This window comes from Molossus molossus, unplaced genomic scaffold, assembly GCF_014108415.1.
Source record: "Molossus molossus isolate mMolMol1 unplaced genomic scaffold, mMolMol1.p scaffold_m16_p_12, whole genome shotgun sequence".
Taxonomy (NCBI): Eukaryota; Metazoa; Chordata; class Mammalia; order Chiroptera; family Molossidae; genus Molossus; species Molossus molossus.
In genome coordinates this window covers 77,645,439-77,658,026 of record NW_023425347.1, presented here as the reverse complement: position 1 = coordinate 77,658,026, position 12,588 = coordinate 77,645,439, and the positions used below count along the sequence as shown (strand labels likewise).

Genomic DNA, 12,588 nt, shown 5'->3' with positions numbered 1-12,588 from the left:
GTTTTTCCCACTCCATACACCCTCAGGAGGGTATGTGAGTAGTTCGAGTCCAGAGAGAGGTAACCACACGATTAGAGAAGGAGCTTGTATTAGTTTCTTGTGACTGCTGTAACACGCGACCACAATTTGGTGGCTTAAAACAGCAGAAATGTATTCCCTTATAGTTCTGGAGGTCAGAAGTTGGAAGTAAGTTTCACGGGTCTAAAGTCAGGGTGTCAGCAAGATGGGTTCCTTCTGGGGGTTCAGAGGGGAGAATCCATTTCCTTGACTTCTTCAGCTTCTAGTGGCTACCTGGATTCCTTGGCTTGTGGCCCCCTCCTCCATTTTCAAAGTACGTCATTCCAATCTTTGCTTCTGTCATCACATTGCCTTCTTCTCTGGCTCTGACCCTTCCTGCCTCCCATTTATAAGGACCATTGCAATTACATCAGGCCCATCCGAATAATCCAGGACAATCTCTTCATCTCAAGATCCTTGACCACATCTGAAAAGTCTTTTGCCATTTAGGATAGCATTCAGAGGTGTAAGGATTAGGATGTGGACATGTTGGGAGGAGTCATTATTCAGCCTGCCAAAGAGTTTATGGCAAGTACTCTAAGGTTGGCTATAAAATGGGGGGGGGGGTGTCAGTGGCCCAACCAGCCTTCACAGGTTTCCTAAATTTTAACTAAGTGTCAAGAAGAGGGGAAAAGTGTGTATCAGAGGACTCTTGTATACAGCCCAGAATTCATGCAGACTCAGGGGCTCTTCTGAGGTCTGGGGTCACCAGGGATGAAGGATACTTGAACTGTTTACTTTTTACTTCTAGGGCCTCTGGGGGAAACAAAGTCGAGATATCCTCTTCGCAGCACGGAAAATAAAAATCTCTCATTTTCTCAGCCAGCCCCTTTCCCAGGGACTGTCATCTGCACTGCCTCTGAAAGAATGTCAGTGGTCCTTTTATGTACAAAAACCGTGACACCTCCTGCACCAGAGAGGCTTGGAGTTATTTTTTCCCCAGGAGGCATCAGCCCATCAGTCTGAATTTTGCTCAGTCCAAGAAAAGCACAGGTTTGGACAACACAGCAGCAGTTTAGGCCATGGACAGATCTTGTAAGATCTCTCATCTGGAGCTTAAGAGAGGGGATGGGGCTCCAAAGTGAGAGCCTCTGAGAGGTTTGCCCCCCAAAGGCACCAGCGACAGTGAGCAGGACCGCCAACAGCGGATTCAGTATAACTGACAGCACATCAGAAATTGCATGTTGGAAAGCATCAGAAATCCAGTGCTCTGACCAACCTCGCAGTTAAAGCCTCAAATTCCAACTCCTCAGGATTCTGCACCTGGATATTACGCCTCTGGATTCAACTGAGCGTACAGCTCCCCCAAATTCAGAATCAGATGCAACAACACTCAGGCTCTGGTACCGCGGCAACCCCAGACCCGGCAACGCGGACCGCTCCGGGTAGTCAACGCTCCGAATTCAGCACTGCGGACAGCTCCTGGATCAGCTAGTCGGGCTGCTCCCGGATCCAGCTCCCACCCCTAACCTCCCCCCCTCCCCCCAGCAGCTTTCCATCTCCAGTTGGCTACACAGTAGTCCCCTAGCCCCCGCTGTTTGGGATGCGTCCGTCCTCCCCCATACTCCAATTTCACCTCCGCATCCCCCTTCTCCTCTGCTGTCCTCTCTTCTCCCCGCCCCCACACCTCCCACCTCCAATTGCTCAGCCTTTCCGTCTCACGGCCCCTGGACCGGCTCCTCTGGCTCCCAGGGTTCCTGGTCTCTTTCTTCCCCTGCCTCTCAGGTCTCCAGACCCTAAGTTCCTCAATTCCTCTCTCTTCTCCATTGCTTAGCCGCCTTTTCCCCTATTTCTCTAGTTCTTTGCTACCCGCTGCCTGCTTGCTTCAAACCCCAATACAGATTCCAGTCTCTCCGTAGAACTCCTTAACCAGCATTTCCGCTCTTCAGCCCCCTATCTTTTGGCATCCCAGGCTCCAAGAACAGCCACCAGTCTCCTCACCTTCCTCAGCGGTCCCGGGCCTCCCGGGTCCCAAAAGCAACGCGAGAGAAAGTGGCATCAGGCAAACGAACAGGCGCAGCGGATGTGGACCAGTGCGGGTCTCCATGGTCCGCAGACCGAGCTGTCAGTGCGGCCGCGGCTCAAGCCGAGCCAGCCCCAGCACCGCTGAGCTTTGCCCCCAGACCCCAGCGCCAGCTGGAGGCGGGATCTCACCGGTTACCATCATCCATGGGGACCAATTACTAGGCACCACCGCTGGAATTCCACCAATCCCCGCCAGCAGAGGATGGAGGGGTGGAGTTTCATAGACCAGGGGCGGAACAGCGAACTGGAGTGGGGAAGGAAGGGGTCCCTCCAGTCTTCAACCTGTGGGGGTGGGGCAGTGCTGAGCGCTGGCTGGACTCCTGGGGAGGGGGATGAGCTGGCGTCCACAGCCCAGAGCACTAAACCTTAGTCGCTGTTACTGAGAAGTAGATAATGTGGGCGTGGCTTATGAAGGGGCGAAACTCGGAGAGACAGCGACACTTGCAGCCTCTGAGCTAGCCTGGGAGGTCCCTTGTTCCCAAGATTTGCAGGGGTTTGATGTCCTGACCCCAAGCTCTGGGAGCTCCTCTACCTCCCATTGCTTGGCTTCTTCCAGTGACTGCGGCTCCCGGTGTCTCAGGGCTCGATCCCGCCCCCTTCTCGCCCCGCCCCCGTCACACACACACACACACACACACACACACACACACACACACACACCCCGGGAGGAGGAAGGGGCCAAGCCCGCCCCCGGGAGCTACTCGAGAACGGAGAGCAAAGTGGGAAAGGGTCCCACCCTACCAGCAATGCTTCCGAAGCTGGAGAACCATGTGGATGCTGGAATGGGCGGTGGTAGATTTTGTATTAACGATCGATTTCACAGGTTCTTGCTCTTGCTGCCAGGACACATGCAGCACTGTCCACAACCAACCGTGTCCCTAGTCTACTGAGTCTGGCGCTCCGCCTTTGATAATCCCTCTCCGCCCACCCCAGGGGATTGGCGAGCAGTGTGGCTACTAGGACTACTGGGCGTCTGCGAGAGAGGCGGAGCAATCCCTGCAGAGTTCCACGGGCGCTGAAGAAGCCTCAAGGAAACGTGGAACACGACCTCTATCTAGTGAAGGTCATTTATGTGCAAGCAGAGGGTTTAAAGCGTTGGTGTGGGATGGGTTGGGGCCCTCCAGGACGAGGGAGGCGGCTACTGAGCGCCGCCAGCTGGGCTGAACTTGAACGGAGAGAGCTCCACCCACCCTGTGGTTTTTCAGAGCTTTTTGGGGGGCACCCAGCCCCTCTTCCTTTGGTAGCTGAAGAAGTCTTGAGAATGAATATGAGTCTTGTGTCTATGTGACCTGTGTGGCCTGAGTGTCTGTGCATGTTGTATGTGTGTATTCCTCACTCCTCCAACCAACACTTACTGGGTCCCCAAGCTCTGTGCTGAGGATACGCGGGTCATCGCCCTATTTCTCTCACAGTCCGTACTTCCTTAAGCATTGAGTGTAATGAAATTTTCTGGCATTGTAGAGCACTGGCCATTTACAAGCTGCTTTCATATGTAATTTCTGTGTGTGTGTGTGTGGTATGTTTACAAGCACACTTGCTTGTTCAGACATACTTGCTGGGCAGTAGAAACAGAGTGGCTGAGAGGAATTGGGCTCCTTTGCCAGCAGATAGAAAGATCACCGGGAAGGGCTGGGGCTCCCTCGGACACCGCTGGAGACTGAACCCCGCTGAGGAAGCCGAAGGAGGTACGCCGCGTGGCCAGTCCTTGGATGCTGACAGGGGCCTCTGAAATCAGATCTACCTGAAAGACTCTCACACCCCCACAGTCTTTCCATCTTCATTCTCCTCACGCTCGCGATCCTTCTCCCCCAGCCCCTTCCCTCCCACCCCCCAGTGCTGGGAGATGGTATTTTTAGAAGCTGCTTAGAGACCCAGGACTCCTTTTATTTCAAAATGAGTCTTCACTCCATCACTCCTTACTCCTCTGTTCAAAACCAGGTTCCATCCCCTTTGCAGTCTCTATGGCACCAGCTAGGGCAGCTTACCTGAGCTCCAGGGATTTCAGCACAGAGGTTCTGACCCTATGTACTAAAACAAAGTAGACTTCCTATGAGCTGCAAGGATCGGTCCAGAGCCAAGCCTATGAGGAAAATTATCTGGGGAGAGCCACATAGGCTGCCCCACAAACCCATGGCTGTCGGGAGTCTGGTTCCCACCCTCTCCCACCACACATACCTGCAGGCACTTCCAGATTCAGACCCTAGAAACGGGGGGGGGGGGTATGTAGTTAAATAAGCCTTGTCTTTCTTTCTCTGAACAACTCATTAATAATAAAAACAGAACGGAGAAGTCCCAATGTGTGCCGATATATGCAAATCAGCCAGATTTTTTTTTTTTTTAATCCTCACCCGAGGACATTCTTTTTTGTGACAATCTTCAGATAGAGCAGGAGGGAGAGAGAGAGAGAAACATCTATGTGAGAGGGACACATCGAGTGGCTGCCACCCACACGACCCCAACCGAAGCCAGGGACAAACTGCAACCGAGGTACCTGCCCTCAGCGGAACAGAACCAGGACTCTCTGGTCCACGGGCTGATGCTCTAACCGCTGAGCCAAATTGGCCAGGGCCAAATCAGCCAGATCTTAATGAAAGTTGCTCCACTGTGGAATAGACACTTCATAAAGAAATTTAGAAAGGGCCCAGATGGTGTGGCTCAGTGGATTGAACGTCATCCATGGACTGAGAGGTCCTGGTTTGATTCCGGGTCAGGGCACATGTCGGGTTGCAGGCTCGATCTCCAGTAGGGGACATGCAGGGGGCAGCTGATCGATGTTTCTCTCTCTCTCTCTCTAAAAAAAAAAATTCAATAACAACATTTAAAAAAAGTTCAGAAGGGCCTTAGAAGGAAACTAAGTCATGGTTTATTGCGACCTTTAAGTGCTGGGGGCCAGTTAACCAAGGGACAGGTTAGATCCCTCCGGAAATAGCAAGCACTGGAAGTGGGTTGGAGGTGGGGAAGAGGGTGAGGGAGGGGTGGGTTTCTGGCCATGGTGCTGAACCCACCAGAGTAGGGATCCTCTGTTTTCAACTTGACTTGGGACTTCTCTGCGGCTCCCTCTGATCCTTGGCTCAGGGCCACTGCCTACTTTCCAGCCTGTAACCGACATCCAGCGATTCGAGTCTCCAGGAGACAAGCTTTCCTCCCTAGAGTAGGAGTAGAGGGGCCTGGAACCAATTTAGAAATTCTTGTTTTCTCTTCTACTCCTTCCAGACCCCGTCTGAGGTAGGATGGAAGGAATATTTCTCTCTATTTCTACCTCACTGTCTCCAGGATAATGAGAAGAACACCAAAGAATGATAAGTTGTATTTCATGGAGCAGATCCAACTTTACCCCAGCCTCCATCAACAAGTTACTGAAAGTTATAAATCTAGAAATACAAACTCAGAAGGTACATTTAGCTGGAAAAACAGAACAAGTCATCTCCTCCATGCCGAAGACTAAGCTAGTTCCAGAGAACTCAGGGCCAAGCCCTGCTCTCAGGAAAGAGGACAGGGAGGCAGCAAGCAATGGGGAGCTTTACTGCTCAAAGGGACATCTCCAATGTGTCTCTTTCCTCTTATTCCATCTCCCTCTCCCTAGCCTAAGAAAGAAATAAACATGTCTAGAGTGAATTCTCCCCCCCCCCTTTTAAAGTTTAATTCATTTTTAGGAATTATGCAGCAATCCATAAATATTGCATTCTTGATGTCCCCACTATAGTGTACCCATGAGTGGAACTGCAGCGAGTGAGAGGGGTACACAGATGGCACAACAGTACACACACACTTGTACACACCGGGTGTGCAGATCCTAAAGCAAATTGAGCAACAGGTGTGCCAAGATCAGGTGGGCAAGACACTAACTCTCCCTAGGTGAGATGGGTCTGTGCCCAGGAGATGCCCCAGCATGGGCACGAACTCTGGTGGGATGGAACTGGGTGGAGGAAGAAAAAAAGTCTCTGTGAGAGGGCGGGTTACCACACCACCTGGAGGCCATGGGGAGCTCAGACCTGAGTGTGCAGGAAGGAGTCACAGGCCTCCAATCAGGGTGAATTCTTTTCTAGGAGAAGAGACTCACCAGCAAGAAAAAGATGGAGGTTATAAACAAATGTTTAAACTGTATTTTCTAAGTTAAAAGAAACAGAAAACATTTAATTTATTGACTTTGAAAAGTAAGCAAAGAAAACCTTTAGCTTGTTGAACACAGCATAGCCTTAATGAGCCTCTACCTTCTCCTCTGTAAAATAGGAATGAAAATATTTTTCAGAGTTATAATGAGGTCAGAATATAATTTATATGTGGCTCAACACAGTGCTGGGCACATAGTTCTGGTATATTTTATTATTCATCTACATGGTTAATTATGATGAAAAACAGAAAGAAAAAAAGGGAAAGGATAAAGGAAGGTTAGGAGGTGAGTAAGAAAAGAGAGAGAATTAGAGAAATGGTCACAGAGAGAAAAGCAGAATGAGGGGCAAAGAAAGAGACACCCGTTCGAGATGAATGTGGCTAGAAAGCAAGGAGCCTGAAGGAAATGTGTCTGAAGAGTCAGGAATATTATCAAGGCAGACTGGCTGGCCAGCTGCCAAGTGGCCTCAGAGGTGACATTTACCTTGGTGAATTCATCGTGGTCCAGGCTCATAAACTTGACTTAACAGTACTAAGAGAGAGCCTATATATGGGGGTTGGGAAGTAGATCATACTAACTCAGCTCCTATCCTGCTATCTGAGCCAAAGAACCAATGTATTAATAATATACGATGAGAAATGGAACTGTCGAGGGGGCCAGCATGCTCACATTGCCATGTCCAGCAAGTTCTTCCCCTGTAAGGAAATGCACAGGAAGCCCATCTATGATGTGAAGGCTGCTTTGAGGAGAGGGAGTTGGATGGTTTAAGTACTTGATGGCATCAGGCTCTGAGAGCTTCGTGCCTCCAAATCCTCAGTAGGAATACACTTGCCACTGGTACCTGAGTGACTGTCCTGGGGGCCGGGGTGGGGGTGGGATCCCTCAACATATGCTTCTCTGACTGTTTCTAAAATAAATCTCAGTTATATTTCTGAGCAGCCAACTTCAAGATTGAAGCAGTCCTCTTGAATTTAAATGACCAAAGTAATGTGAACTAATAAAAATTTCCTAAAAAGTGAAAATATCGCCCTGGCTGGTTTGGCTCAGCGGTTAGAGCGTCGGCCTGTGGTCCAGAGAGACCCGGGTTAGGTTCCCGTTAAGGGCATGTACGTCGGTTGCGGTTTGTTCCCAGCCCTGGTTGGGTCGTGCGGGTGGCAACCACTCGATGTGTCCCTTTCACATCCATGTTTCTCTCTTTCTTTCTTCCTCTCTCTCCCTCCCGCTCTATCTGAATAAAAAATGGAAAAATGTCCTCGGGCAAGGATAAAAAAAAAAAAAAGTGAAAATATCCATTCATTCCACTCTACACAGTCTCATTTCAAAATTTAAATCAATTGCCCTGGCCAGTTTGGCTCAGCAGTTAGAGCGTCGACCTGCGGTCCAGAGAGACCAGGGTTCGGTTCCCGCTAAGGGCATGTACTTCGGTTGCAGTTTGTCCCCGGCCCTGGTTGGGTTGTGTGGGTGGCAGCCACTCGATGTGTCCCTTCCACGTCGATGTTTCTCTCTCTCTCTCTCACTCTCACTCTATCTGAACAAAAAAGAAAAAATGTTCTCGGGTGAGGATTAAAAAAAAAAAAAAATTTAAATCAATTAATAGATTGATATATAGCATTCATGATATTATCTACACACACACACACACACACACACACACTTTTACAGAAAATAAGCTTATCCATTGGTGAGGTAAACAATGTTGCTTATCTACCCCAATACATGTCCCACTCATATTTTTTTGTTCCTGAGAAATCCCTAATTTTGTTTGGATGTTCATCAACTATAATCCTTTGTTCAGAGAAGATGACACTATCCCCATATTCAGGGATGAATAAAAATTGTTATTGGCTAATCATTTTTAGCCCCTTCCATGTCTCAGGGTTAGCTTAGGCGTGGGTATGTGATGCAATCCTGGCTTTCTCAATTGGGGATTCTAGGAAAAGTTTTTCCTCCTAGTAAAAGAAATGCACACCAGGCAGAATCCCACTTCTTTTGTATGTCACGTCTGCATTTGACACCTGGAGCTGCTGCAGCCATCTTGACCGGGGGGTGGGGGGTGCGGGCAGTGTATACATCAAGGAACAGGAATCATGGGGACCACTCTAGGGTCTGTCTGCTACAGATAGAAATATTTAAACCTACTCAGTGAAGGGGAGAGGAGTTATCGGGTGGATGGACTCATCTCCCGAGAATGAACTGAACAACCTGGCAGGAAACGGAGTTGGGTCTGGAGGCTGTCAGCTACTGAGAGAACTGCTCTAGCCTTTTTTTTTTTTAATCCTCCACATCGAGTGGCTGCCACCTGTATGACCCAACCAGGGCCGGGGACAAACTGCATCCGAGGTACGTACCCTTAGTGGGAACCGAACCCGGGTCTTTCTGGACCGCAGGCCGATGCTCTAATCGCTGAGCCAAACCTGCCAGGGCTGCTCTATCCTTTTTAAGGAAGTCTTCTGCTTGCTCTTTTTCTCTTTCTTCCTGGGGTCAAATCTTTCTCTGGTTTCTTCTTCTTATAGCATAGTTGCTGCATTTTCCTCTTTGTAGACAGAGGGCTCGCCTCAGCCTACTTACAGCACTTGCCCCCTTATAACTCTGGCCTGCCCATGACATGGACTTGTTATGGTGCCTACTCTGGTTTCCGGTTCCTGACTCTGCATGGCCTTTCAACTTATCTCCCCACAGCTAATTTTGTCAAAGAATCTAATTGCCTAGCTTGGGTCAGATTGTTACTTGTCCGAAAAGCTGTGGTTAGGGGAACAGGGTTACATGGCATAAGGGTGGCCACTTAAGCAGGGAGCTGTGAATGAGCAGGCACACGATTCATGTCATTTATTTCATTCCACTGCATTAAACTGGTCAGCAGCAAATAGAGATGACTGTCCTTGCCAGAGGCCTCGGCCTGCCTCAGTGGCTGCTCTGGTCATTGTGACATTGTAAACTCCATGGAGACACGAAGCTTGTTTATCTTGCTTGTTGTTGTATCTACAGTACCTAGAACTATGCTTGGCACCTTGCATGCACTCAATAGAAATGCAATGAATGACTGAATAAATGGGGCTTTAATAACATAATTCACTATTTCCTTCCAAACTCTCTTTCCTAGAAACTTAAATGTCTCAGAGAAGTCAATTACTTTCCTCTCTGACCTACACAGTCTGATTGTAGATTTTACTGCCCCCTTTTCTCGGGGTTCAGGGTTGGGCTGAAGTGGAAGCATGATGAGAAAGAGTACGTAGAAGTGTGCAGAGGTGTAGGTGGGGCTAATTACTGGTGGATCGGGTTGAAATTAAAATCTGGAGAAAGGGGTGAAAAGAAGGGGCAGGAGGAGGGTCAGGGGATAATATAGCACTATTCTGTCTTGGTGGAGACCTGAATGATCTCGAATTATTAAAGCCTGTCCTTAAAGTGACATCTCTCAAGTCTAATGAGCCCATCACGAACACGATAATTCTTGCTGCTGGTTCTGTGTCAAATGTGTTCAAGGCTTTTTGTTGTTGTTTAATCCTTAGGACAAACCTATAAGATGGCTATTGTCATATATTTCCTTCTTTCCTCCACATTCGAAATTCTAAAAGGGCCATTCATTTATTCACTGAATTTGGTTAAAGTCACTTTCATTTTTAATCAAAGTAATATTGCATGTAGTATTAAAAGGCAAATGGTACTACAAGGCTTCCAATGAAAATAGAAATCCCCCGCTTCTCTCCACCTCCGTCCACAATTCCTGAGTTTCATTCCCCAGAGCCAACTGCTTTCAACATTTCTGATTGTACCTCCTGGTATTTCCTCACACTTACTGACGGTGGTACCGAGTCCACTGCCCCTCATAACTCTGGTCTGCCCGTGACATTGGCTTGCTGTCGTATCCCCAAAGGCACAAGGTGGGCTTTCATTAGTGGGGTACTTTCCTGCTCCGACTGTGCTCAGGACACAGTCAGTTGGGGTCATGAGGCCACTGACATACATGAAACAGTTCATAAACAACTCAGCTAACGTTTACTAGCACCCACTACGCCAGGTTCAGGAAACAGTACTGCACGATGATTAAGAGCACAGGCAGCCCAGCCGGTGTGGCTCGGTGGTTGAGCATTGACCCATGCACCAAGAGGTCACTGGTTCGATTCCCAGTCAGGGCACATGCCCAGATTATGGGCCAAATCCCCAGAGGGGGGCATGCAGGAGGCGGCCAATCAATGTTCTCTCTTATCAATGTTTCTCTGTCTCCCTCTCCCTTACTCTCTCTCCAAAATCAATTAAGGGGGAAAAAATAAGAGCACAGGCAGATGCAGGCTTGAACCCTAGCCCAGTCTCCTCCTACTTCAGCCTTTTCTTCACCTGTAAAATGGGGAATGGCATTATCGATGGGGAGATGGGAGTGTGGTCGTGGGCAACCAAGTATTCTAAAACAGGGCTTCTGCTCCATTCTGTCAGACTGCGAAGCCGTGTCTGGAAGAGCTCTTGAAAGATAGGGGTAGAGCCCTGGCCGGTTTGGCTCAGCGGTTAGAGCGTCGGCCTGTGGTCCAGAGAGACCCGGGTTCGGTTCCCGCTAAGGGCATGTACCTTGGTTGCAGTTTGTCCCCGGCCCTGGTTGGGTCCTGTGGGTGGCAGCCACTCGATGTGTCCCTTTCACATCGATGTTTCTCTCTCTGTCTTTTCCTCCCACTCTATCTCAACAAAATACTGAAAAATGTCCTCGGGTGAGGATTAAAAAAAAAAAAAAAAAGAAAGATAGGGGTAGAATTTGAACAGGAAGGAAAAAGAAAGGCTATTCCAAAAAAGAGACAGGTTGAAGTGTAGACTTACAGGCAGACATGAACAGAATGTTTGAGGAAGAGTGAAAGGAGACTGATGTAACTTGAATGTCGGGTTCGTTTAGATGTAATAAATCATATCAGATGGGCAGCTGAGGAAAGTCCTGCCAGGGCAGACCACGGAGCACTACTGTAGGACGGGTAGGGGTGGGGGACAAGGCAGTGTGCAAGGAGCACTCAGTTGTGAGCAGCAGGCAGAATGGATGGGGCCCGGCACATGGTGGACTCAGGCGTGGGGTAATGTAATCAAGCTTTGCCTGGGACGCCAGAGACCTACCTGGCTGAGAGTTTAGAGAAGTAATGTCGTTTGGGCCTCAGTAAGATAGAGTTATACCAGATCATCTCTAGGGGCCCTTGGAGTCCTAATGATCTATCATTTCTATCATTCTAAGATTGATATGGTAACAGTGGGAATATAGAAAAAGAGAAAGAATTCTAATGTTTTGAAAGTCGTATCAATATGACTTGGTCACCATTGGATACTGGGAATTAAAAAGTGCACCAGGTCCAGCCAGTGTGGCTCAGTGGTTGAGTGGCAACCCATGCACCAAGAGGTCACCAGTTCGATTCCCAGTCAGGACACTTGCCCAGCTTGTGGACCCAATCCCCAGTGGGGGACATGCAGGAGGCAGCCAATCGATGTTCTCTTTCATCTATGTTTCCATCTCTCTCTTCCTCTTTCTCTAAAATCAATAAAGAAAAAAAAAAATTTTTTTTAAAGTGCACCAGTAGTGACGGAGGTTTGAATGTGGGTGCCTGAGAGACTGGGGTGCCCTTGGGTGGGAAATGGGTTGTGGCAGTACACATGCAAGGGAACATTCTAGAAGAGGCGTGTTTCTGTCTCCAGGAATTTGAACTTGCTGTTCCCTCAGCCTGGAACTCTTCGTCCAGGTGTCTGCTTGGTTTCCTTCCTCTCTCCCTTCAGCTCACCCTCGCAGTGAGGTCTTCCCTGATCAAGCTACTAAAAATTACAACGCGCCCTGGCCAGTTTGGCTCAGCGGTTAGAGAGTCGGCCTGCGGTCCGGAGAGACCCGGGTTCGGTTCCCGCTAAGGGCTCGTACCTCGGTTGCAGTTTGTCCCCGGCCCTGGTTAGTCATGCGGGTGGCAGCCACTTGATGTGTCCCTTCACGTCGATGTTTCTCTCTCTCTCTCCCTTCCTCTCTCTCCCTCCCACTCTATCTGTACAAAAAATGGAAAAATATCCTCGGGTGAGGATAAAAAATTAAAAAAAATAAAAAAATAAAAATAAAAATTACAACGCATCCCCACCCGGCACGCCCTCGCCCCTGCTCCTGCTCTGCCTTCCTCTGCAGCCCTTGCCGTCCTCAGACCACTCCATTTTACTGGTAGGCATCCTAACAGGGGAACTGTGTACAAAACAGTATTCAAGGAGTTTTATAGTTGTGTTGGAGAGTTTAGGAAAAACAACCAATAATGATATAGAACACAAATAAAATGAGAGGCAAAAGGGAATTATTAACTCCAGGAGAAACAAAAATTGTACAGGAAAGGAAATGTAATCATAGTTCACACTTGGCTTAGCAGTAAAAATATTATACAGTGTAGTGTATCCACTAGTGATTTAAC

The 12,588-nt window shown here is 48.7% G+C and overlaps 1 protein-coding gene across 1 annotated transcript in view; it reads right to left on the bottom strand.

Moving 5' to 3' along the window:
- EPHA10 (EPH receptor A10) overlaps nucleotides 1-2,154 on the bottom strand; it is a 30,108-nt gene extending 27,954 nt beyond the window's left edge. Inside the window, exon 1 of the mRNA XM_036255978.1 lies at nucleotides 1,999-2,154. Coding sequence (XP_036111871.1) covers nucleotides 1,999-2,104 — 106 coding nt within the window. The 5' untranslated portion in view covers nucleotides 2,105-2,154. The remainder of the gene's footprint in view (nucleotides 1-1,998) is intronic.
- Between the last annotated feature and the right edge of the window lie 10,434 nt (nucleotides 2,155-12,588).